General features: G+C 42.2%; 1 protein-coding gene across 1 annotated transcript; it reads right to left on the bottom strand.

Moving 5' to 3' along the window:
• On the bottom strand, window positions 1–27,979 carry LOC110508851 (phospholipid phosphatase-related protein type 4-like). The gene is made up of 7 exons (XM_036966703.1): window positions 27,553–27,979; window positions 20,946–21,131; window positions 16,192–16,321; window positions 15,761–15,959; window positions 11,886–11,943; window positions 10,013–10,186; window positions 1–5,263 (listed from the first exon to the last, which is right to left on the bottom strand). The coding sequence occupies exons 1-7, from the start codon at window positions 27,628–27,630 to the stop codon at window positions 3,635–3,637; spliced, it is 2,454 nt and encodes an 817-aa protein (XP_036822598.1). The 5' UTR covers window positions 27,631–27,979; the 3' UTR covers window positions 1–3,634.

Raw genomic sequence — 27,979 nt, 5'->3', positions numbered from 1 at the left:
CGCTGGGCCAATTGTGCGCCGCCCTATGGGTCTGGAGCCTGGACTCAAACTCAGAATCTCTAGTGGCACAGCTAGCACTGCAGTGCCTTAGACCACCATGCCATCGGGAGACACAGATGAAAATCTTTGCCTGTGTGTGTACGTGTGTAGGCTACCTGCCCCTCCCATCTGAAGCATAGGCTACTGCAGCCTACTTACATTACTAGCGTGATTCATAAATTAGGGAGAAACATTTTTAATTGGAGAAGAATGGATTCACTATTTCAATGCTTGTTAAGGATACTATAGTAATTACGTTTCACATTGGATTTATTAACTACAAAAAGGTAGGACGTGTTTGTTATTTATTATTCTGGTGCCGCTCTGCACACACAAGCTTACAAGCTAGCTCTGGTCCAACGTTAAACCAACTCTCGGAAGTTCAAAGACATTCAATGTTCCTCCATAGAAGCCCCTCCTACAATTCTGTAGGCCTAATTGAGATCATGCATGTCTTAACAAGATGCCCAGTGTTTCAAGCCAAGCCACCTCCACCCTCTCTTGTTCTCTCCCCACCCGCAAAATTTCTGTCACATCTCACAACCTACAGTTGTCTGTCCAATGTAAACACCTATAGCTCCATAGCAAGCTGCTCTATCCACTGATTGATTAAGTCATTTAAATATATATATATTTTAAAAGGTTTAAAAAGGAACAGAAACGATATTAACCATTTTTGGGGTTCGAACCGTTTCAGAACTTTATTTAGCTGGTCGGAACAGTATAAAGGAACAACAAAAAAAGAATGGTTGGTACTGTTCAGAACGAAACGATTGGAAAAGAATTTCAGTTCCAACCTCTGGTACAAACACAAACAAGCTCAATACATGAATTATATTGGTAATCCAAATGCAACTGGCATATTATGACCACTGTAAAAACGAGTGTAAACACTATTGTAGCTATCTCAGGTGTCATGAGTAAAGCTAGTGTTCTATGCACATAGCACTGTATATCAGGGATCTCAAACTGACAGGCCTCATTAAAGACAGAATGTGGAACTGGGTGAAATGTCTTTGAGACCCCTGATGTATATGAACAGTACGTTCTTGGCAGTTTTATAAAGGTATCAGAGGCTGGTGGGAGGAGCTATATGAGGACGGGCTCATTGTAATGGCTGGAATGAAAAAAATGGTTTCCATATGCTTCCGTATGTTTGATGTGTTTGATACCATTCCATTTATTCTATTCCAGTCATTACAATGAGCACATCCTCCTATAGCTCCTCCCACCAGCTTCCTCTGCAGCATAGTATACTATACAGGTCGCAATTGTAAATTAGAACTTGTTCTCAACTTGCCTGCCTGGTTAAATAAAGGTGAAATAAATAAATAAATATGTACTGTAAAAGCCACACTTTCATTCATGTATTGTTGATTGGCCCTACCTTTGCACAACAAACGGGATAAAAATCATTGAAAGGTTTTCATTGAACAATTATATTGTTCAATGGCAGCATATAACACACATAGAGTAATGTTAGAATTACAGTGCCACTAATCAATGGTAGTGTTTGTAATGTTATTTTTGCACTTACATAGTTTGGATACTGAGTATGACTCACTTGTTTACTGTTCTCTTGTGGGAGGGAGAGGGATGCTATTGCCATTATACAACCTCTCCTCAGTCCTGAATCGTGCATGGTTCATTATCGCCCAAGGAACACTAATGTATGATTGATTTTAATCTAACAGCATAACCAAAGTTCCCAGCACAGGCTGTGCTGCCACATTGTCCAATCGGGAAAATCAAACTGGACAATTAAATCAATTATTGTGCACATATCAATGTACCAGGAAGAGCAGCCTCTACCGAGAGTGGTTTCCCTTTTATGTCACTCATCAATAGATACATTTACTTAAAACATATTTGAGTAGCATTAAAAACTTGTACAGCTGTTAAACATTTTGCAGAAAAAAACAAACATTTTCTTAAACTACCATACAGGTTGCTAATAGGAAAAAGGTCACTGTATGTATCAAAAAACAGCGAATACTTGTTAGTATACTTCGTCAAAGGCAATACAGGATGCAAAGTGTAAAGTTCCTCTTGAATTTCCAGTCTTTAAGCAAAACTAATTTGATTAAGGTACTGTATCCACTGCTCCTGGTAAGTAATTATCTTACATAGTTAATCCACTGCTCCTAGAAATATATTGTCTTACATACTGTATCCACTGCCCCTATTAACATACTTCATTTGCTGCCCTTGTAAGCTAAGAAAAGCATGTTATACTGTTCGAGGGATACAATGTGTGGCTAAAGCACAGGGAAAGACTGGTGTGTTCACAGCGATAATTAGGGTTGCAAAATGATGTTCATTTCCCCAAAATTCCCAGGTTTTACAGAAATCCCAGTTGGAAGAACCCTGGAGTCGTGAGGGAATTCAACCAGGATTTCTGGACAACCAGGAAATTTGTGGAAAGTTAACGGAATTTTGCAACCCATGGATAATATTTGGTGATTTCTTAAAACATTGCTCTGTTGTAAATCACCTGCCAAACAAATTCATATCCCGCAAAAGTTCTAAAAACAACAACATTGAATAAACCCATATTTGTTAAAATAGACTATCAATAATTAGTAATAAGCCAATGAAGACATCTGAATATTGTTGCAGATCAATCGGGGGAACTATAAATATGTACATAGCAAAAAATATAAAAATGTATTTTCACAATTGTCATGGTTCGTCGTCTTATGAAAAGCCCCTCCAGTGTTGCTATGCAGTGCAACACCCAATCATGGTCACATTACACAAGGACATTTATATGTTGCTGAGAAAGCGCACAGTACATCAATGGAAAAGGCCTACAAAACATCATGTCCATCAACTTAATACATAACCTGCATGGTTCATTGCCATCAAAGCCTCTTGCAATTTGATAACAAATAGTATCAAATTCGAAGTTAAAACCACTATAGCCATTGTATTAAAAGAGTTAGTACTTGTGCTTGTCAAATGGAAGTTTATGTAATGAAATAAGGTTTGAAAGGTGTGCGCAAAATGACTTTGTGGCGATTATTCCAGCATCTCCTGCATTCTTAAAGGACCATTGTGTGTGATAGAGTTTCATTTTCAAATCAAAAAAGAACCATGGTGCTTGGCTGGTGCGTAAAAACCACGAATTCAGACAAACAACGAGGTGAAATGGGTCTGCACTCAAAAATCTGTCACATAAAGCTTACTTCATTAAAATATATATATTTTTACTGCATTTCTCAAAGAACACACACATACATTTAATCCGGTCCTATCAAACCAAGTCTAACAACAAACTGCTGAAAACAAAAAAAAAAAACAGATTTTTGCAGAATGGAAAAACACTGTAGTGGCCTTCCTGTACTAGACACACTGAGCTAGCTAATGAATTATGACCTTCAGAATGGCACTGGAAAAGGTAAGCCAGCCCAGTTAACACCACTGAATCCATGATGGGTTTGATAATATACAGTCGTAGCTGAATGTGTTCAATGGTCCTATTGTGGGTTCCAGACTAGACCCAGTGTAGAAGGCCACTCATGGGGGGACAGATAGGCCACCACATGGGCGGTAAGGGGGAATGGTAAGGGTAAGGGATGACTGGGGCAGCTGTTCACTCTCTATAGGCCAGTCCCAGGGTGGGGGGCGGTGTGGGGGAGGTCCCTTTGAAATAGTTCCTGGAGTTGTCTGGACTCTGACCTCTATCCGGGAGCAGGATGATGTTGCCTTTTCTCCGCAGGGTGGACTCCCTGCTGGAGGCGATGGAGAGGGTCTCGGAGGCGGCCTCACTTCCTCCTCCTAGTCCCTCCACAGGGGTCACACGGATGGTGGTGATGCCTTGGTGGGGGTGGTGGTGGTGGTGGTAGTGAGGGTGGTGCACGTGTGGGTGACCGCCTCCCCCACTGCCACCGCCATGCTCGCTGCCGGTGTCGGTGCCTGTCTGGCTCCTCCTGCCATCGAAGGAGCCGTAGCCGTCCTTGAGCGAGTCGCAGCTCTCCGTGTCACGGTTGAGGTCGTTGAGCTCGAAGGCCTGGCGGATGCTGCCACGCTGCTCCTGGGGCTTCCACCTCCAGGAGCCACTGCCGTCCGGAGGCTTGATCACAGGCTTGTTCTCTGGATGGGCCTCCACCCTCACGATCCCCTGGCCGGCCTCCTGGTCCATCAGGGCCTTGTACTGGATGGAGCCTGTGCAGCTGACCACGCTGCCGTCCTCGGAGCTCTTGGGGCTGCCGTGCTGGAGCAGACCCTGCTGCTTGGACATGGTGATGACCTGCATGATGCGTGGCTGGTTAGTTAGACTGTTAGTCCTGCAGGGGGCGCCCTCCTTCAGCCACTTGGAGCGAACCGAGCCTCCCCCACCAGGAATCCCACCGCCGCCATAGTTATCCTCCCTGTCGTCATCATCCTCGTCCTCCCTACTGGAGGTGCCGCTGTTGACGTGCTCCTGCGTCTCCTCTGGGATGTGGACGAGCTGGGAGGAGCCTGGCCGGGACTGGATGGACACGCGGGCCCCCCCTGCCAGGCCACTGCTGCCCCCGTTGTGGGGGAGGTGGTTGGACAGTGGCACGGTGCTGGCTGCCAGCTTCATGTACTGGGCGGGGATGTGTCCCTGAGCACGAAGCTCTGCCTCCAGGCCCATGGCGGATGGCTCAGAGCTGCACCTCAGCTCCATGGTCCTCTGAGGCGAGGAGGAGGAGGATGTTGAATGGTGGCGTCCCACAACCACCCCGCTGTCCATCACCTGAAGAGAGAGCTTCCGGTTCTCGTTCTTGCTCTTCCACTGAGACAGCAGCTGCTTGGAGCGCGTGGAGTCCATGGAGGAGTGGATGCTGGCGTGGCGGCGAGGGACGCGGTGCTCCTCGGGTAGTGAGCCACCATGTGACCTGGGTAACGTGCTACTGTTAAAGGTCACCAGACAGTCCTGTTTCCCCATGGGACTCGGCGGGGTGATGCACTCCAAATCGGCGCTGGCCCTCTTCAGATTATTCAGGGAGCTGGACTCGCGGCAGGAGGGCACCCGGGTCAGGATGGTCTCGGGGTGGGCCGCGGTGAGGCCGTCCGCTGTGCTCACGCTATTTAGGCTGTTCATGCTGTTGAGGCTGTTGGGCTGCAGGTGGCGACCTGCATTCTGGCTGACGTTGGGCACAGTGTTGCTCCTGGGGGGCTCTCGGAGCGGGGGAGGCTGGGGCTGCTGTCTGGATGTGTCCTCACTGGGCTGGAAGTTACCCACTGCATTCAGACCCTGAGAAGAGGAGAGACCATGACAGCATTCATTATTGGTTCAACTTATCTATAACCTAAATCTACCTCTACCTACTGTATCTATCTACCTACAACTGTCTAAAATAAGTCTCTTTTGGGAAGACAGCATTCATTATAGGTTGAATGACCTATCCTGAACTACCTCTACCTACCTTTCCATTCCTACTATGTCTATATCTACCTATAACAAAATGGTCTTAGGCGTCTCAAGACAGACATTAGTATAACATTCCAGGATTCCATGACGTTTTTTCAAGCACTATTGAAGCACAGTGAATATACAGTATCTGACACAATAAGACATAAATAGCCTAACCAAGAGCCAAGAGACATTTGTTCAACAGGAGGACTGCAAGATTGTGACAGTGGATTTGTCTTGGTCATTGAGTCAGATAGAATGCAGCAGTCCAAACTAAACTGCATTACTGTTGGGGTAAATTACCAGTAGCACGATCATAGCCTCAAGCACCTCTGATTGAAGAATATTAAATGTGAGGATATTGCATGGGTTTGTGTAGGCGGTGTGTGTGTGTGGGATGTGCATCTGTGATATTTATAACTTGCTATGATTCAGTACAGTCAAAGATGGAAGTGGATTTTACAGCACATTGCTGAAATGGACAGTATCTTTCCCAATCGTAATCATGTTATGTATCTGCACATTAAGCTAATTCAATGCACATTTCATTTTCTCACATATCCATTACCGTATTGCCTACTTACCATATAGCCTACAATATTGAAATAATGTTCAAACATTGATAAAGTCATAAACTCAGCAAAAAAAGAAACGTCCCTTTTTCAGGACCCTGTCTTTCAAAGATAATTCGTAAAAATGCAAATAACTTCACAGATCTTCATTATAAAGGGTTTGTTATAAAGGGTTTCCCACGCTTGTTCAATGAACCATAAACAATTAATGAACATTGTTAAGACACTAACAGCTTACAGACGGTAGGCAATTAAGGTCACAGTTATGAAAACTTAGGACACTAAAGAGGCCTTTCTACTGACTCCGAAAAACACAGAAAGAAAGATGCCCAGGGTCCCTTCTCACCTGTCTGAACGTGCCTTAGACATGCTGCGAGGCATGAGGACTGCAGATGTTGCCAGGGCAATAAATTACAATGTGTGTACTGTGAGACGCCTAAGACAGCGCTACAGGCAGACAGGGCGGACAACTGATCGTCCTCGCAGTGGCAGACCACGTGTAACAGCAATCTCAACGCTGTGCGTTACAGGGAAGACATCCTCCTCCCTCATGTGGTACCCTTCCTGCAGGCTCATCCTGACATGACCCTCCAGCATGACAATGCCACCATCCATACTGCTCGTTCTGTACGTGATTTCCTGCAAGACAGGAATGTCAGTGTTCTGCCACTGAGAGAGCCCAGATCTCAATCCCATTGAGTACGTCTGGGACCTGTTGGATCGGAGGGTGAGGGCTAGGGCCATTCCCCCCAGAAATGTCCAGGAACTTGCAGGTGCCTTGGTGGAAGTGTGGTGTAACATCGCACAGCAAAAACTGGCAAATCTGGTGCAGTCCATGAGGATGAAATCCACTGCAGTACTTAATGCAGCTGGTGGCCACACCAGATACTGACTGTTACTTTTGATTTTGAACCCCCCTTTGTTCAGGGACACATTATTTCATTTATGTTAGTCACATGTCTGTGGAACTTGTTCAGTTTGTCTCAGTTGTTGAATATTGTTATGTTCATACAAATTTTACACATGTTAAGTTTGCTGAAAATAAACGCAGTTGACTTTTACTGAGTTTATAATAGCATGAAACATATTGCTCAAAACTAGAGCATCCTGTTCTCATTCATACAGATAATTGAATATCTCTAACACCCTATACAAAAGTGCAACAGGACTCAACAAACAAGATAGCGAAACATGTCACTATTCATTACATCCATCAATATACAGACAGACAATTTTATATCACCTTATGTCAGAGAATAATCAAATCAAATCAAATGTAATTTAGCAGATGTAATTGCAGGTGTAGCAAAATGCTTGTGTTCCTAGCTCCGAAATTGCAGTAATACCTAACAATTCACAACAATACACACAAATGGAATTAAGAAATATATAATATTAGGACAAGCAATGTCGGAGTCCGGAGTATAAATACAGTATATACAGTTGAAGTCGGAAGTATACATACACTTAGGTTGGAGTCATTAAAAAAAAAATTCAACCACTCCACAACCTCCTTGTTAACAAACTATAGTTTTTGCAAGTCGGATAGGACATCTACTTTGTGCATGACACAAGTAATTTTTCCAACAATTGTTTACAGACAGATTATTTCACTTATCCACTATATCACAATTCCAGTGGGTCAGAGGTTTACATACACTAAGATGACTGTGCCTTTAAAAAGCTTAGACAATTCCAGAAAATTATGTCATGGCTTTAGAAGCTTCTGAAAGGCTAATTGACAGTATTTGAGTCAATTGGAGGTGTACCTGTGGATGTATTTCAAGGCCTACTGTCACGCCCTGACCATAGAGAGCCCTTGGTTCTCTATGGTGTTGTAGGTCAGGGCGTGACTAGGGGGTGTCAATTATTTATATGTTTGGGTTTTAGTATGGTTCCCAATTAGAGGCAGTTGATTATCATTGTCTCTAATTGGGGATCATACTTAAGGTCTCCCTGTACCTACCTGCATTTGTGGGATATTGTTTGTGTTTGTGCTTGTTGCACCACATAAGTCAAGTTTCGTTGTTTGTTTATTGTTTAGTTAAGTTTCACTGCAAATAAAATATGTGGAACTCAAATCACTCTGCGCCTTGGTCCGTCTCTTCTAACAACCGTGACACCTACCTTCAAACTCAGTGCCTCTTTGATTGACATCATGGGAAAATCTAAAGAAATCAGCCAAGACCTCAGAAAAAATATTGTAGACCTCCACAAGTCTGGTTCATCCTTGGGAGCAATTTCCCAACACCTGGAGGTACTACGTTCATCAGTACAAACAATAGTATGCAAGTATAAACACCATGGGACCACGCAGATGTCATACCACTCAGGAAGGAGACACGTTCTGATGTCTATCTAACAATCTGATGGCCTTGAGATAGAAGCTGTTTTTCAGTCTCTCGGTCCCAACATTGATGCACCTGTACTGACCTCGCCTTCTGGATGATGACGCGGTGAACAGGCAGTGACTCGGGTGGTTGATGTCCTTGATGATCTTTTTGACCTTCCTGTGACATCGGGTGCTGTAGATGTCCTGGAGGGTAGGTAGTGTGCCCCCGGTGATGCGTTGGGAAGACCGTACTACCCTCTGGAGAGCCCAGCACATGCAGGCTGTGCAGCTGCCGTACCAGGCAGTGATTCAGCCCGACAGGATGTTCTCAATGGTGCATCAGTAGAAGTTTGTGAGGGTCTTAGGGGCCAAGCCGAATTTCTTCAGCCTCCTGAGGTTGAAGAGCCGCTGTTGTACCTTCTTCACCACACTGTCTTTGTGGGTGGACCATTTAAGATTGTCAGTGAAGTGTACACAGAGTAACTTGAAGCTTTTCACCTACTGCACTGTGGCCCCGTGGATGTATATAGGGGTGTTCTTCCTCTGCTGTCTCCCGAAGTCCACGATCAGCTCCTTCGTTTGAATGGTTTCAATAAGATTAATGTTTAGATTAGTGCTCTCCAATCCTGGTCCTAGTAACCTATTGGGTATGCAGGCTTTTGTTCTATCCCAGTACTAACACACCTAATTCAATTAATCAATTTGACCTGTTATTTCATTGACTAGATGAATCAGCGAGGTATGTTACAACATGGAGTAGAACAAAAACCTGCACCTCCTGTCGGTCTCCAGGACCAGGACTGAAGAACCTAGGGATGTGTCCAAAATGGCACCATTTCCCCTATATAGTGCACTTCTTTTGACCAGAAAACATAGTGCCCTTTATAGGGGCTACGGTGCTACTGGCAGAGCATCCTATATCTACAATAGTACAATAGTATCACCAGGTAGTGTCCATGGACCAAGACCTAGAAGATCAGTGATCTAATAGAGATATGCTAGATTTACTTGAGATGTACTGCAGATGCTGTACCTTAAACTCTACCCAGTTTCTCACAAAAGGAAAATAATCCTGTAGATTATAAATTAATTATAATTAATGGAAATTTTTTGGGGGGGGTTGATAAAATATTTGTTAGGGCTAATCAAGTCTGATTACCCAATTTCGTGGTATCCAATTGTTAGGAGTTACTGTCTTGTCTCATCGCTACAACAGGTCAAGAGTCCTCCGAAACACAACCCAACCGCACTGCTGCTTAACACAGCGCGCATCCAACCCGGAAGCCAGCCGCACCAATGTGTAGGAGGAAACACCGTACACCTGGCGACCTGGTCAGTGTGCACTGCGCCCGGCCCGCCACATGAGTCGCTAGTGCGCTATGAGACAAGGATGTCCCTACCGGCCAAACCCTCCCTAACCCGGACAACGCTAGGCCGTGTGTCGCCCCATAGATCTCCCGGTCGCGGCCGGCTGCGACTGAGCCTGGGCTCGAACCCAGAGTCTCTGGTGCCTTAGACCACCCGGGAGGCCAAGTCTGACATTTTTAAGGGAAAATTAGCCTTTTATATCTCAAATGGACTACAAATTTGCATTTCCTGCTGTTCAGGTAAATTCCTGAAACAACAGCATGATCAAATTAAATACGACATCTGTAGCTCTACTAGAGATCTACTGGAGCATCTCACCAGGTAGACGGCGATCCCTCCTCCGATGAGGAAGCCACAGTAGACGTCGATGGCGTGGTTCTTGAACTGGATGATGCGGGTCAGCCCACAGATGATGCCACCCATGATGAAGGAGAAGACCAACAGGGGCTTCAGCAGCTTGGAGGATTCTGTCAACGTCGCGTTGAAGTACATCTGGAGAAGAGAGGAGCGATACACTCCGGTATCCATATCAGGAAGTCACCAACTAACTAACTAAAGACTTCCTAGTATGGATTGCATACAGCTAATAATTCAGCTGTCTTCTATACAGTTATCTATAGACACTGTACATCCAGTTTAATTAAGGATTCTACTCTGAACAAATTGTTCTTGTCTGTAGAGAGGCCTGGAATCAATATACTATAAACAAAGGACTTTTAACTTCAAACGGAGGTAGCCCCTTGTTCGAAACTTGATTTGGATTACGACTGCAGTCCAATTCAATCATTACAAGGATGACTCATGTTTTGGAAAACATTACAACCTTTTACTGCAGTGGGCTGAATCAGCGTCACATGGAGTGTTTCTTGGTAGTCTTAAACCAATCTACTTTGAAAAAAAAGTATAGACCTCACACACATGGTAATGGGCTTGTACCATGTCAGATATAGAGTTGAAATGTACTCCATTTTGAGTTTGCATCCCAATATTACACTTTATATACACCATATATATAAAATGTATGTATGTAGACACCCCTTCAAATGAGTGGATTTGGCTATTTCAGCCACACCCATTGCTGACAAGCGAGCACACCGCCATGCAATCTCCATAGACAAACATTGGCAGTAGAATGGCCTTACTGAAGAGCTCAGTGACGTTCAACGTGGCCTCGTCATTGGATGCCACCTTTCCAGCAAGTCAGTTTCTCAAATTTCTGCCCTGCTAGAGAATGGCCCCTGTCAACTCTAGGTGCTGTTATTGTGAAGTGGAAACGTCTCAAAGCAACATTGGCTCAACCGGAGAGTGCTACCTGCCTCAATGCATAGTGGCAACTGTAACATTTGGTGGAGGAGGAACAATGGTCTTGAGCTGTTTTCCATTGATCGGGCTAGGCCCCTTAATTCAAGCGAAGAGAAATCTTAACGCTACAGCATACAATTACATTCTAGACAATTCTGTGCTTCCAACTTTGTGGCAACAGTTTGGGGAAGGTGCTTTGCTGTTTCAGCATGACAATGCGCAAAGAGAGGTCCATATAGAAATGGTTTGTTGAGATCGGTGTGGAAGAACTTGACTGGCCTCTACAGAGTCCTGACCTCAACCTCATCGAACACCTTCGGGATGAATTGGAACGCAGACTGCGAGCCAGGTCTAATCGGCCAACATCAGTGCCCGACCTCACTAATGCTCTTGTGGCTGAATGGAAGCAAGTCCCCGCAGCAATGTTCCAACATCTAGAGGAAAACCTTCCCAGAAGCGTGGAGGCTGTTAAAGCAGCAAAAGGGGGACCAACTCCATATTAATGCCTATGATTTTGAAATGAGACGAGCAGGTGTCCACATACTTTTGGTCATGTAGTGTACATCACAGAATAATTAAATATAACAAAACCGTTTGACATAAACACCGGATTTCCTGCGTTTTCTTATTTTTATAATGTTATTTAATTCTGAAATTATGCCCATGAGGCCTCTAGAGGGTGATTTTGTTATTTGACTGCAGGAAGCACAGTGAAAATCATCATAGAGCAGCATCCAGTGCACTTGATGAGAACCAGTTATACCAGATTGCTGTGAGGCAGTAGACAGAGGAGGTATGTGTGTGTGTGTGTTTCTGTGTGTGTGTATGCGTGTGTACCCCTACAGTATGTGTGTGTGTGTGTGTGTGTGCTTGTAGCTGGATTACTTACAGAGATATAGACAGCAGCGAAGGCAGCCAGAGTAGCATGCTGCGAGGGAAAGGACTTCCTAGAACGACAGTGGAGGGAGACAGACATTTTAATCTTCTGCTTGAGAGATAGTGAGACAGACTCTGAAAGGAAATCCACCGTAAAGGGTACAACCCATGATCGCATTGCCACAGCAGTGAGTTGGTTTTTATTTGCCCCTGAAATCACTGACCATATTATAAGCAGTTTTAGCACATACGCATAGCAGGCGCATAGCAGGCTTTTGTTATATACCAAGCCTGAGCTAGCTTTCCAGCAAGGAATAAAGTCAACAAATAGCCCTTTATGTACTTTAATAATAAAATGACAGCCAATCTGATTTCAGGGCTGTGCTGTAGCCACCATTTGTCTATGGTCCAGACCCACTTGTCTACTAGAGTTTTCCAAACCCTACATCATTTGTACAATACAAAAACAGCACCCTTAAAGAACTTAAAAGCGAGTTTTGTCTGACAACTGAGGGACTTTCTAATATCGATGCCGTAGTTAGGGCAAATGTTAACAGGCCAACTTCCCTTCATGAGAGGCTGGACAGAATAGAAGACACACAGTACATTTTCCACATATTGATGAGTAACAGGAAGTGACAGCCGTGGTAAGATCTGAAAATGATAGCTGTGAAACGCTCAGCTGCCTGGGCTGTGTGTGGGTGCAGGCAGGTCTGCCACAACATTCCCTGTTTCGTAAGTGCACGGGGGATGAACTGAGTGGGTTGTAGAAACACCATCTTCAGTTTTCCTCGCTCTCTTCTCATTGCGGTACCAGCAGACCGTAGCTAGGACTGCTACATTGTTCAGTGAGTCAGACACAGTATTCATTAGGTTAAGCCAGTGACTTGGTAGAGAGTGGAGACATTAAGTGCCTTTAACAAACTAATGTCTCTGAGACTGGTAGTGAGTCACTCCTGAGGTAGAGGCTACTCTGGGTGTTTTTCTGCAAGCTAGCGCTGTTATTAACATGACACTGTTGTTAACATTACACTGTTATTAACATTACACTGTTATTAACATTACACTGTTATTAACATTACGCTGTTATTAACATTATGCTGTTAGTAACATTACGCTGTTATTAACATTACACTGTTATTAACATTACGCTGTTATTAACATTACGCTGTTATTAACATTACACTGTTATTAACATTACACTGTTGTTAACATTACGCTGTTGTTAACATTACACTGTTGTTAATATTACACTGTTATTAACATTACACTGTTGTTAACATTACACTGTTATTAACATTACACTGTTGTTAACATTACGCTGTTGTTAACATTACGCTGTTGTTAACATTACGATGTTATTAACATTACACTGTTGTTAACATTACACTGTTATTAACATTACACTGTTGTTAACATTATGCTGTTGTTAACATTACGCTGTTATTAACATTACACTGTTATTAACATTACGCTGTTATTAACATTACACTGTTGTTAACATTACGCTGTTATTAACATTACACTGTTATTAACATTACGCTGTTATTAACATTACACTGTTGTTAACATTACGCTGTTATTAACATTACACTGTTATTAACATTACACTGTTGTTAACATTACGCTGTTGTTAACATTACGCCGTTGTTAACATTACGATGTTATTAACATTACACTGTTGTTAACATTACACTGTTGTTAACATTATGCTGTTGTTAACATTACGCTGTTATTAACATTACACTGTTATTAACATTACACTGTTATTAACATTACACTGTTGTTAACATTACGCTGTTGTTAACATTACGCTGTTATTAACATTACACTGTTGTTAACATTACACTGTTGTTAACATTACACGGCTATTAACATTACGCTGTTGTTAACATTACACTGTTGTTAACATTACGCTGTTGTTAACATTACACTGTTATTAACATTACACTGTTGTTAACATTACGCTGTTATTAACATTACACTGTTGTTAAAATTACACTGCTATTAACATTACGCTGTTGTTAACATTACGATGTTGTTAACATTACGCTGTTGTTAACATTACACTGTTGTTAACATTACACTGCTATTAACATTATGCTGTTGTTAACATTACACTGTTGTTAACATTACACTGTTGTTAACATTACGATGTTGTTAACATTACACTGTTGTTAACATTACTCTGTTGTTAACATTACACTGTTGTTAACATTACGCTGTTGTTAACATTACGCTGTTGTTAACATTACGCTGTTGTTAACATTACGCTGTTGTTAACATTGCTAATGAGCATTTTGTAACATCCCACCGGGCAAAAATTGGTTGAATCAACGTCGTTTCCACGTCACCCCTCATGCTTTAGTATTCACTTTAGTTTTTTTTGCAGAATGCAGTCTACAATATTTACTGTAGTATACTGTAGTATTACAGTTTACTATAGTATAAGTACTGTAGTTAAAGAAATTGTAGTGTATGTTATAGAAATGACTGTCGTGTTTTTGCACACTTTAGTATACTGTAATATTTACTATAGTGTTTTGCGGACTGTAGTATGCTGTAGTATTTATTGTTGTGTTTTTGCGGACTGTAGTACAGTATACTGTGCTATTTACTTTAGTGTTTTTGGGGACATTACTGTAGTATTTACTAGTGTTTTTGTTTTATTATCTTCGGCATAGACGTGAGGGGGGTGCTTTCTCCTTGAGGAAACCTAGTGAAGAAATACAAAAAGAGCAAATCTTCCATAAACAATTGTTCTGAATGGATAGTTCATAGCTTCTGCTCTTTTCTATAACCTGTAGGGAACACAATATATTGTCTATACTTGGCATGCAGGCTTCTCATCTACGGATGGCACAAATTGGGATATGGGAGAGTGGAATGAGCATGGTATATGCAAATTAAATACTAGTATTTACTATAGTCTTTCAGTGTTTTTGTGGACTGTAGTGTTTTTGCAGATATTTTATTTTGTGGATAATACTGTAGTGTTTAGTATTTCACAGTATAATACAACATTCTATAATGAGTACAACACATGATCGAGGGATACTACAGTATGTAGTAAAGTATCCTACCGTATACTACAGTTTCTGTATACTACTACAATATTTTTTACTTTCTGAAGGCACTGTATACTGTTTCAAACTTTACTACATTACAGAGGTATGCTAATGACCATATGTGGTAACCCACTAGAGATGACCTTGCAGGCCAAGCTCCAAGGTTAAGTTTGCCCTAGGTTCTAATCTAGGATCAGCTTCCCCTCCACTAGTCCTAATCGTAACCATTAGTGGGGAAAATGCAAAACTGTCTAGGGCAGGGGTGGGCAAATGTTTTGGCTGAAGAGGCCACATCAGGATTTCAAAATTTAGAGGAGGGCCGCACAGATTTATATTTGGGCTGATTTGTTCATCAAAAGCAATTTGCGTGCCAGAAAAAGGGCAGTTATTTTAAAATATACAGGTCCATTATAATTTCTGTCAAGTTTTAGACATTCAAGAGTGGCCTGGAGTGTTTTTCTAATAATACCTCCCCCTTCAAATAAAAATAGTCATACTTCCCGCGGGCCGTAGGTGCAACTTCACCCTACACCTGTTTCCACAGACACAGTGGAGATTATTCATAAATGCTGACTGCCATGGTCAACCACATGTTCTACCAACCATCTAGTTTCTCCTGAGGGTGATGGTGCATGCGTCATTCAAACCTCTATGCATATTTTAAATACATTTTCAGAACAGTCTCAGTTACTGGGCCCGTATCCATAAACTGTCCCAGGGTAGGAATTCTGATCTAGGATCAGATTTTCTCTGTCCATGTAATCTTATTTATTATTACTTGTTTATTAACGTAAAAATGATCCTAGATCAGCACTCTAACCTGCCAGAGTTGATGACGGCTGGGTCTGCTCCATCAGAACAGATGTCCTCTATGATGAAGGAGCTGTCGTCACAGGTCATGTTGAGTATGGTGTAGTTTGGTTTACACACTGTCAGGAAGTAGGGGGCGTGGTAACCCGTCGACAGCTGGATGATGTCAGTGATGAGAGCCGTGATGCATAAGCCAAATACATGAACCCCTGGTAGAGAGAGATGGGAGGAAGAGGGGAGAGACAACCCGCAAAGGTGGGGACAGAAAGAGGGAGAGCAAGGGAGATATTACTCAGCTAATCACCAAAAGACAAGACAAAAGACTATACAAAACATGTGGCTGTTCACTACACAGCTAGGTCCCACATAGTTTATGTTTTGTGAAGTGAGATACACCATATGTTTTCAAATTGTCATGATTGAGAAAATATCAAAACTTACCAACAAACCGAACAGCTCGCCGTATATACGAGTTGAAATTGCAGCCGGCTGCGTTGATATTGGCCTCTGTTTTGACCCCACTCTTTTTCCTGGACAGACAGCAATACAGGATACCTTCTCCTATCATTATCTATGGAGAGATTTGACAGAAAGGGCAGACAGAGTGAGGGTTTAATTCCTGTATGTTGAATAATTGGACCAAATAATTTATTAATAGGAGTGCAATTCCCTTCCTGAATTGACTGGAATTTAAATGGCAATGACACTAACTGACAGATAAGTTATTCATAATCTCAGTTATGAGTTGCCTGTGGATAGCAGCAGCTGTTAGGGAAGAAGAAATAGCTAAAGTCAATGCAGGGCTGCTCCACCACTTAAGCCTTCTGTTGTGAATCAGCTAAAACAACTACAGTATGTGCCTATGACAGCCTGACAATGAGGCAGCTACACTAACTGCCTGCATGTGGGGCAGCTACGCTAACTGCCTGCCTGTGGGGCAGCTACACTAACTGTCTGCCTGTGGGGCAGCTACACTAACTGTCTGCCTGTGACACCTGACGCCATGCTGAGGTAGAGATCTGTTACAACAGGACGGAAGCTGCGACAAACCTTAGACAGCTAGCACGTACCATCTCACCTGCTGGGGAGAAACAACTGACCTGTGTGGAAACACTAAACATCTCGGTCGAACCATCTAACCAGCGTGTGAGATTTCCCTTGGCACATTTCTTTATGTATATCTTTTTTCATTTCACCTTTATTTAACCAGAAAGGCGGCCAAATGAGGTGTTGGCTTTGAGGATGATCAGTGAGATATACCTGCTGGAACGTGGGTGTTGTTTTCATGACCAGTGAATTGAGATAAGGCGTAGCTGTACCTAGCATAGACTTTTTTTATATATATATTTTTTTACATTTTTACCCCTTTTTCTCCCCAATTTCGTGGTATCCAATTGTTTAGTGGCTACTATCTTGTCTCATCGCTACAACTCCCGTACGGGCTCGGGAGAGACGAAAGTTGAAATTCATGCGTCCTCTGATACACAACCCAACCCAACCAAGCCGCACTGCTTCTTAACACAGCGCGTATCCAACCTGGAAGCCAGCCGCCCCAATGTGTCGGAGGAAACACCGTGCCCCTGGCAACCTTGGTTAGCGTGCACTGCGCCCGGCCCGCCACAGGAGTCGCTGGTGCACGATGAGACAAGGATTTCCCTACTGGCCAAACCCTCCCTAACCCGGACAACGCTAGGCCAATTGTGAGTCGCCCCACGGACCTCCCGGTCGCGGCCGGTTACGACAGAGCCTGGGCGCGAACCCAGAGTCTCTGGTGGCACAGCTGGCGCTGCAGTACAGCATAGACTTATAGATGACCTGGAGCCAGTGAGTCTGGCGACGAATATGTAGCGAGGGCAAGCCGACTAGAGCATACAGGTCGCAGTGGTGGGTGGTATAAGGTGATTTGGTAACAAAACAGATGGCATTGTGATAGACTGCATCCAGTTTGCTGAGTAGAGTGTTGGAAGCTATTTTGTAGATGACATTGCCGAAGTCGTGGATCTGTAGGATAGTCAGTTTTACTAGGGTAAGTTTGGCGGCGTGAGTGAAGGAGGCTTTGTTGTGCAATAGAAAGCAGATTCTAGATTTGATTTTTGATTGGAGATGTTTAATATGAGTCTGGAAGGACAGTTTACAGTCTAGCCAGACACCTAGGTATTTATAGTTGTCCACATATTCTAGGTCGGAACCGTCCATGGGTGGTGATGCTAGTCGGGCGGGCGCAGGCAGCGAACGGTTGAAAAGCATGCATTTGGTTTTACTAGCGTTTAAGAGCAGTTGGAGGCCACGGAAGGAGTGTTGTATGGCATTTAAGCTCGTTTAGAGCTTAGTTAACACAGTGTCCAAGGAAGGGCCAGAAGTATACAGAAGGTACACATAGGCACGCCCTTGCTGAACAACTTAGTATTCATTGTCAAATTTTGTTACTGTTCTTTAACAGCCTATGTTTTTATTTTGATTCTAGGATAAATTACTACTGTATAGCCTATACTGTACAGAAAAATATGTGCGTTCGGCACAGTATGAGGCACATGACATTTAATAGGGCATTGCCTGCATTTACTTTAATGATGAGAGGATCAGTGAGTGGGAACAAATTAAACAGGCAGTATATATAGTCAAGGCAATCATATCTCCTGCTGCAGTGTAGTGATGTTATATAGATGATACTGCATTTCTTAAAGAAGGGACCCAATATGAAGTTAATGACTCAAGGAGAGCGATTGAAGTTGCATTAACCATCATAGAACATGTTGCTAGGGGCAAAGCCATTATACTGAAAGGTTTTTAGTATGGCTTTGTATTATATGGCTGTCTGTAGTTTTTGTGTGTAATACTAAAGATGACCTAGTGACCTATTTCTTCTCAACAAAAGGAATTAGATTACAAGTTGCAGCTAAATATCTTAACCGTATCCAAGTTGCCTGCGAAGCCAGTGTCATAGTGCGATAACGTTGTCATAGCAAAAGTCAAAGAAAGCAACATAGAGAAACCAAGTGTAATCTGTGTGTTTCGACCAAACATCAAAACCAAGTCATTCAAGCATAAACAAAAACAAGAAAACCCTTCACTGGGAAGCTGTTTTATTAGTCATAAAATCTGTCTGTCTGTCTTTCTGTCTGTCTGTCCCTCTGTCTGCCTGTGTTGATGTTCTGACAGTGGCCCTAGGTGGGCGGCAGTCCGATTGAAGCTGACAGCGCCAGCCAAACTGTACGGGCCTGAAAGACAAGGCATGACACTGCAAGAAGCACCAACCCGCAGGTTGCCTAGGTGATAACAGTCGAAGGAGAGAAAGAGAATGTGTCGCGGAGCGAGACGCAGTCAGGGGAATATTTGCTGAGGAGCATTGAGAGAGAGCAGCAACAGAGTGATGCTAAGAATTGTACAAATATAACATGTCCAATTAATGGATAATTGTATGAATATAACACGTCAAATTAATGGAGAATTGTATGAATATAACATGTCAAATTAATGAAAATTTGGGGTGATCATCAATCAGCAAAATCAGGACATTATATTTTAGGCCAACACTTTTCATAAAAGTCCATGGGAAACTGTCTCGCAGACACCTTAGCTGTTTTCTCACATTACTAGTGTTTAGAATACAGAAGACACCATAGACAGAACAACATAGAGATGTTATCTTTATAGAAGATACTATTACAAAACCATGACCTTTAGCAAAATGATGACACTTGACCCCTACACCCAAGAGCAGAACACTTCTGGAAGAGTGAGATATTAAATATTAAAACAATGAAAACATATTCTTAACTAGACCCTAAAAGCGGAACCACTCTACAAGAAAAAACTCTAGGGAGCATACACTTCCCTTAGAAGTGATCCCATTGCCTATGAGCGAATTCATCTGCATGAGTAAACACATCTGAGCATACTTTAGGGAGAAAACCCTTCTGATTAATCCAGGAAAATGAGAATGCTAAATTATTAAATGTGATACTTTTTGGAATGAACCCCAGACATTGTAAGCAAACCCTTTGGATTCTCCCTGGACCCTTAGGAGTGAACTCTCATTCAGCATGAATAAACCATAAGATGTGAGCACTGATAAGTGGATGAACCCTTTGGAAGGAACACACTGAGTATAAGGACATGCTGGCCGTGAGTAACCCTTAGAAGTGAAATATGAAGAGTGAATTTTGCTGGTACACTAAATATAGAACCCTTAGAGGGGGACTATCCACACTCACAGAGAGTAAACCAGGACTGAGTGAGTTTGCCAGCAAACAGGCCCTAAAGCCTTAGATGTGATCCCTTGGTAGTGCAATTAGGGTCCCTTAAGAGTAAGAGCACACTGCTGTTATGAATTTAAGATGTTGACACTATTCTCAGCATGCTCTGGTGAATGGAGAGCGTGAACTCTGATCCGGAGAGTAAAACTGATCCTAATCTATTTGATCTATTGGAATCATGATGCTTGTCTTGGGTCATGTTCATTTGGCACCAACGGAATACATTTAACTTAAACCAGGAGTCACTATCTGGATTTGTCCAACAAGATATGCTAATTTCTGTTTCTGGGATGGAAATAGCTATTTCCACCATGCTGATCCATTGGAGTGTGCTAGATAACTAAAGCTTATTTTATTAAACTCCATTGTTGCATGCACTGCATTATGCATTAAATATGTGCTTTTCACTGTCTATGAAGATATAGCTTTGAACCTCATAATCTGTATGCATCTTATGTTTTTCTTCATGGGTTCGTGCAGGGGACTGTGCATCATGACCTCCCCAGACAAATTGGTAGAATAGTTAGAATATGTGTTGGAGGTTGAAATGGGGGACAGTGCTACATTTCTTGGGAGGAGGCTGAGCCAGTGCTATAGCAGCTGGTCACATGCAGGAACACATGCAATGAGTTATTGCTTTTATGCTTCTTGTTTTATGAAGAATGTATGCATTTTCTACATGTGAGTTAAAATTCTTAAATCCATTCCATACATCTGTTGTTTGTCATGAACATCCAGGAGGATGGATTTTGCTATAAAATGCTGTGGCTCAAATCCCATCGTTGAGTTCTCAGTGATCACCTCCAGGGGTGTTTACCGACCAGCTCCATTACTGCACTAATTAAATAATAAAGTTTGATTGTTTTGAAGAAATCTAAAAGTCTCTCCTTTTGATTACAATAATTCCACCACAGGAATGAGGTTTGTGGTTACACTGACCGTGGCTGCAGGTCCAGCGAAGGCCAGACTGAAGAGAATGAGGAAGGGGATGGCCTCCTGAGCGGGCTCGATGTAGGGCATGCTCAGACTTCGGTCATTGCAGCTGTAACCTGACCGCACCGGTTTGAACACATCTGTCAGCTCCAGAAAATACAGACTGACCACAGAAGAGGCCAGGATGGGAAGCTAGAGAGAGAGAGAGAGAGAGAGAGAGAGAGAGAGAGAGAGAGAGAGATGAGAGAGAGAGAGAGAGAGAGAGAGAGAGAGAGAGAGAGAGAGAGAGAGATGAGAGACAAAGAGGGGGAAAGGTTAGAAGCTGTCTTAAGAACATATGGCAAGCAGCAGACCGAAAACAGACTAACATTAGAGCACTGTCAGACAAGCCATCCAAAAGACAACCCACTATTCTTCAAAATTACATCCTTCCTGTGTAACTCTCATCCTTCCTGAGTGATCCTCATCCTTCCTTAGTAATCCTCATCCTTCCTGAGTAATCTTCATCCTTCCTGATTGATCCTTATCTTAACCTGAGTAATCTTAATCCTTCCAGAATGATACTCACCCTTCCTGAGTAATTCTCATCCTTCCTGAGTAATCCTCATCCTTCCTCAGTAATCCTCATCCTTCCTGAGTGATCCTCATCCTTCCTGAGTAATCCTCATTCTCCCTGAGTAATCCTCATCCTTCTTGAGTGATCATAATCTTTCCTGAGTTATCCTCATCCTTTCTGAGTAATCCTCATCCTTCCTGAGTAATCCTCATCCTTCCTCAGTAATCCTCATCCTTCCTGAGTGATCCTCATTCTCCCTGAGTAATCCTCATCCTTCTTGAGTGATCATAATCTTTCCTGAGTTATCCTCATCCTTTCTGGGTAATCCTCATCCTTCCTGAGTGATCCTCATCCTTCCTGAGTGCTGAGGACTTTTAAACTATAATTCTCTTTCCAGACAGGGCCTCAAAGGATCAGAAAATGCTTCCATTCAGTGACTTAATAACTTGAACTACAATTTAATTTGGCAAACTAAAAAACATAAAGGATACAATAGGAATAAGTGGTTCTATATTATACACAATTGTGGTAAGAGTGATTGGACCCCAATTATACTTGTAATGGCTAACATAACAGAATGGAAGTCTCTATATAAAAGATTTACCCCTAGCACCTGTTGATGACCAACTGAGTTACTTAATGTTTGTACTCTTATCTTTTCTTATTGTTGTTGCATTGTCGAGAAGGAACCTGCAAGTAAGCATTTCATTGGACGGTGTATACCATGTGTATCAAGTACATACCACTAATACAACTTGAAACTTGAAACTGTTACCCAAGCACAAAAACATGACCTGAACATAGAGAACATACAATGGCTTACAGTGGCTTATAAAAGCACAGTGGTTACACAGGGTGGATTTTCCATTCATTCTCCATTTATAGTTCTCTCTACCTCAGCAAAGAAAAGCAATTATCTGAGTGTTCTGTGAGAACTGAATTTCTACAGCAATTACACAGACAGTTTCCATATGCCTCTTGCCAATGGTGATTACAAATGATTACAACAGCAACAGAACGGGATAGCATACGATCTGTTGAGGATCAGTATGGGCAAGCGATCAAAAACGATGGAAATGTAACATTTGAAGGGAAATGTTATCTTACTACAGCTGACAAAAGGCATCTTCAGGAGCTACATTTACAGATCTTACATGAGTGAGATCAATGTTCTCTGTTGGGGACGGGGGTTACAGTACGGAACTCTTTAAAGTAAATGTACACAAATGGGACTTTCTCGCACCAGGAGTTTCTCGCACCAGGTCACAAGGTAAGGAAAAACTCCTGGCCCTATACAACTCCTCCCTCCTGAGGCTTTCTCCATCATGCACTGAATGATGGAGACTAAGGGTTCAATTCAATCAGATCTGCTTTAGCCGATATCCACATGTCGGAGGTGGAACTGCGTTAGAGATGTCAAATCCACAAGGGGCTCTCGGCAAACTAGAATTTGAGATGTATTCTACACTTCCAATAGGCTGATAGAAATCCTAATTATTTCATTGAATGATTTGATCTTCGTTATTAGGGCTCCCGAGTGGCGTACCGGTCTAAGGCACTGCATCTCATGCATCTCAGTGCAAGGGGTGTCACTACAGTCCCTGGTTTGAATCCAGGCTGTTTCACATCCCATCGTGATTGGAAGTCCCATAGGGCAGCGCACAATTGGCCCAGCGTCGTCCGGGTTTGGCCGGAGTAGGTCGTCATTGTAAATAAGCATTTGTTCTTAACTGACTTGCCTAGTTAAATAAAGGTTAAATAAATAACTATTTCTATATAGCCTAAACTTTCTCTTTCTGAACTTGTAACGCGAATGGGACGGGTGTAGGTTCGTGACAAGCAGCTGTTCCCCGATTTGCAGTTACACCTCTGACACCGCCAAAACATCAGCTATGTAGGTGTCGCCTACTGCCCGTTAACTTTTGATCTGATTGAATCACTAGTTCTAAATTAGACTAATTCAGGTCATTTAAGACTCCAACCAGAAGGAATTTGGAGCCAACCCAGTATGGGTCAATGGGTTATTTCTTCATGCAGTTTCCAACCTGCTAATATACCAGCGCTATAAACGATAAGGTCTTGCTTAAAATTATACTGGCATTAACAAAATAATGAAGAGGATCATCATGATCGATATAATGCTACAATAACTGGTTCAACTAATGACCACAACAGCTGACAATGCTACTACTACTACTATACTACTACTAGTACTATTAATACTATACTACTACAACTACTATACTACTACTAATACTACTACTGATGCTAATAATGCTACTACTATACTACTACTACTACTACTACTATACTATACTACTGCTACTACTATACCACTACTACTACTACTACTACTAAAACAACCAAAACCAGAATTTTGACCTACTATTTATGAGCAAAAGAATAAACGGACATAAACAATGGCATCAAAATAATGCCTAGCAAACTATTGGTATGAACCTAATCACAAACAAACACCTTAGAAGCTGTGCTACATGGATGCTGCCTGGTTGCCCACCACACTGATAGCACTTTGCAACCTTGTGCTCGTTTAATAAGAGCTTATCATGCAAGTCTGTTCCTGCATCTGTTTGATTACTGACATCCAGGTTATGTGTAGGCTTACTGCTTGTTGTGATGACACCAGTTAATTTACTATATAATTGAGCTCCATGAAGCAAATAACTGAATGATGATCTGCACGACCATCTTGCCTGTCACTAAGCAGTTGTAAAGGAACATCTATCTGAATAGGCTGAAGGTAAGGAGGAACAGTAGGTTGTCCCCCACCAAAGGGAAAATTACAAAAATGCAATTCCAATAAATCTGGAAGGCTCTGTTTGAGCAACCATTGTTTTTAGCCACTGCTGCTGTAGTTATGTAGCAAAAGTCGAATACTAACCATAACCATAGAAATAGGAATCCCCATTCAAGTCAATAACGCCATGATGGATGGCATTCTAGCGATCCTATTTCTATGACCATACACTATTTTTAAGTTATTCAACATAACTTGAGTTCATTGTTTCCAGAGATAATGTTTTGTATTTCATTGCAATCCTATGATAGAAGAGACTGGGCCACCAGGGCAGCTCGCAAGATCAAGTGGCTAGCGAGGCCAGTGATTTAGGTCCCAGGGTTTGACACTTTTATAATCCAATGATCCCTCATACTCTCCCTAGATGGAGTCTCTCTCTCTCTCTCTCTCTCTCTCTCTATCTCTCTCTCTCTCTCTCTCTCAGGGAGCAGATCCATTGTCTACCAAGGGCCATCCTTCTTGTTGATGTCACACTTAGACAGAGAGTTAGCCTGCATTCATGTCCTGTTGAGGTTCTTTATGTTTACTGAAGCATAGCAAACACACTCGACATATTCAGCTAAAGAGGGTAGAGGAAGAAGTAGAGGATGGAGCAGAGAACGCTGCTTGGTGCTCAAATTAGACATTGTGCACCACTGTGTGGTTTCTCCATTTTCATTACTCGTATCTTGTTTTCCTCTCACTCACAAGTTAGCAGGACATTTGTGTTGTTATCGAGCAGCATTGACCTTGCTGATAGCTGCTTTATTGATGAACAGTTATACTTACTATGACTGATATCTTGTTGTCTTACCTAGCTACAGTTGAAGTGGGAAGTTTACATACACTTAGGTTGGAGTTATTTATACTCGTTTTTCCACAAGTTCCTTGTTAACAAACAATAGTTTTGGCAAGTCGTTTAGGACATCTACTTTGTGCATGACACAAGTAATTTTTCTAACAATTGTTAACATACAGATTATTTCACTTATAATTCACTGTATCACAATTCCAGTGGGTCAGAAGTTAACATACACTAAGTTGACTGTGCCTTTAAACAGCTTGGAAAATTCCAGAAAATTATGTCATGGCTTTAGAAGCTTCTGATAGGCTAATTGACATAATTTGAGTTAATTGGAGGTGTACCTATGGATGTATTTCAAGGACTACCTTCAAACTCAGTGCCTCTTTGCTTGACATAATAAGACAATCAAAAGAAATCAGCCAAGACCTCTGAAAAATAATTGTAGACCTCCACAAGTCTGGTTCATCCTTGGGAGCAATTTCCAAACGCCTGAAGGTACTACGTTCACCTGTACAAACAATAGTACGCAAGTATAAACACCATGGGACCACGCAGCCGTCATACCGCTCCAGAAAGGAGACTTATTATGTCTCCTAGAGATTAACGTACTTTGGTGCGAAAAGTGCAAATCAATCCCAGAACAACAGCAAAGGACCTTGTGAAGATGCTGGAGGAAACACCTTCCCAACCATGAAGCACGGGGGTGGCAGCATCATGTTCTGGGGGTGCTTTGCTGCAAGAGGGACCGGTGCACTTCACAAAATAGATTGCATCATGAGGGAGGAAAATTATGTGGATAAATTGAAGCTTCAGTCAGGAAGTTAAAGCTTGGTCGCAAATGGGTCTTCCAAATGGACAATGTGCCCAAGCATACTTCCAACGTCATGGAAAATGGCTGAAGGACAACAAAGTCAAGGTATTGGAGTGGCCATCACAAAGCCCTGACCTCAATCCTATAGAAAATGTGTGGGCAGAACTGAAAAAGCAGGTGCGAGCAAGGAGGCCTACAAACCTGACATTTCACATTCTTAAAATAGAGTGGTGATCCTAACTGACCTAAGACAGGGAATTTTTACGAGGATCAAATGTCAGGAATTATGAAAAACTGAGTTTAAATGTATTTGGCTAAGGTGAATGTAAACTTCTGACTTCAACTGTACCGTAAAATGAATGCACAAACTGTAAGTCTCTCTGGATAAGAGCGTCTGCTAAATGACAAAAAATGTAAATGTAAAACCAAAAGAGTCAGCGTTAACAGACAAAGAAGAGAGGACCTCTGCTTGTCAATGACATAGGTTTGCATTGCAACCCTCCTTACCTGCACTATAGAAGCCCCATGAGAATGCTTGTCCTACTTAATATGGGCATCGTGCCCCTCTCCCATGTGTACATCCAAGAACCAGGCCATACAGCCTTCAATGGCTGCATTTACACAGGCAGCCCAATTCAGATCTTTTTCAGAGCTGATTGGTCAAAAGATCAATTTGTGTAAAAAAATATCAGAATTGGGCTGCCTGTATAAATGTAGCCTATGTAGGGGAAAACATTAGACCCACCCGATGCTCTTTCAGGTAATCATCTATGGTTAATCTTCACTTGATCTATAATGAATGATAAAACCTACATATTTGTTGGAGCATCATCAAACTCATAATAATGCATTGAAACCACGCAGCAGTCTTCAGTACTATGGAGAGCTCCCAGATTCAGCAGATGACATTACTGTCTTTGTCAGTTAGGCCTCTAGTCACAAAAAATGCTAATGCATGTATTAATCCATTGGCTGTATAGACTTATGTCATTTTACATAGGCGTCACATGCTGTATAACAGAGTAATCCTGCATAAACTAGCATGGCATATCAATATTCATGATTTGCAGTTTCATTATAATCACTGCGTGGGAGAAAACTAACAGGGCTAAATATTTTTTCCTTCCTGTTTTTTCTTGAACGCACCCTTGGGAGTCATTTTTGCATAATCCAACTAGTTTTGGACGAACATTCTCTAAATTATGTGGGTGTTGAGTTATATGATCGATAAAATAGAGATTAAACAAGAGAGATGTGACTATTCGAGTCACAAGATTAAAATGATTTATTCTCTATCATGTTCACCACTTTACATCATCGCTACTGTATGAATCTGTGATATGACACAAATGACAGAAAGACATGAGGAGAGCTCGTTAACCTTGAATAAGTAGCTTTATGGCAACCTCATCATTAATCCTAGCTTTGATCGTGACTGCCATACCAATGCACAGCACCGTGACTGAAAATTACGCACATTTTGCGCGGCTACCTGTAGGCAATGAGATGCATACAATAAGATACAGCTGCATTTTGTTGCATTTCCGCTGTCAGTGACCGCATATTCATTCAAAACCATAGATATTCTATTAAATTATATTATTATTATAGTGTTATAATTCCTAATTGTATTAACTCACCTACCTCAACGAAATAGAAACATGGCAGTAAGGTAACGCTGTCTTTGGTCATCTTCCCTTTTAATCTCTCTTTTGCAGACATGATGAACCTCCTGTCTCTCCTTTGAGAGGCCGGAGACAGAGAGTTGTATTTAATTCCGCCCGTAATTTTGGCAATGTAAGAGATTATGCTTCTGTAGCTGGTGGTTTCTGCTCCATCGCCAAGTGTCGCGCTTGTGTTGAAGGAACCGCTCCACTGCAGTCAGTCACTCGCGCAAAAAATCACTGTATCGAAACCAGCCACAAAACCAAATGATACAATTCAAAACATTGTGCGTATTTAGATATCTAGAGGGCAGAAACATGTTCCAAATATTACATTACATTCCTTGTGAGTATTTAGTGTTTGCAGGTGACAACGATGTGGAACGACTCGAGAAGGAAAATGCTAA

The sequence above is a fragment of the Oncorhynchus mykiss genome, chromosome 28 (assembly GCF_013265735.2).
Source record: "Oncorhynchus mykiss isolate Arlee chromosome 28, USDA_OmykA_1.1, whole genome shotgun sequence".
Taxonomy (NCBI): Eukaryota; Metazoa; Chordata; class Actinopteri; order Salmoniformes; family Salmonidae; genus Oncorhynchus; species Oncorhynchus mykiss.
Note: the sequence above shows the minus strand (reverse complement) of the source record. Positions and strands in the feature narration are given on the sequence as shown.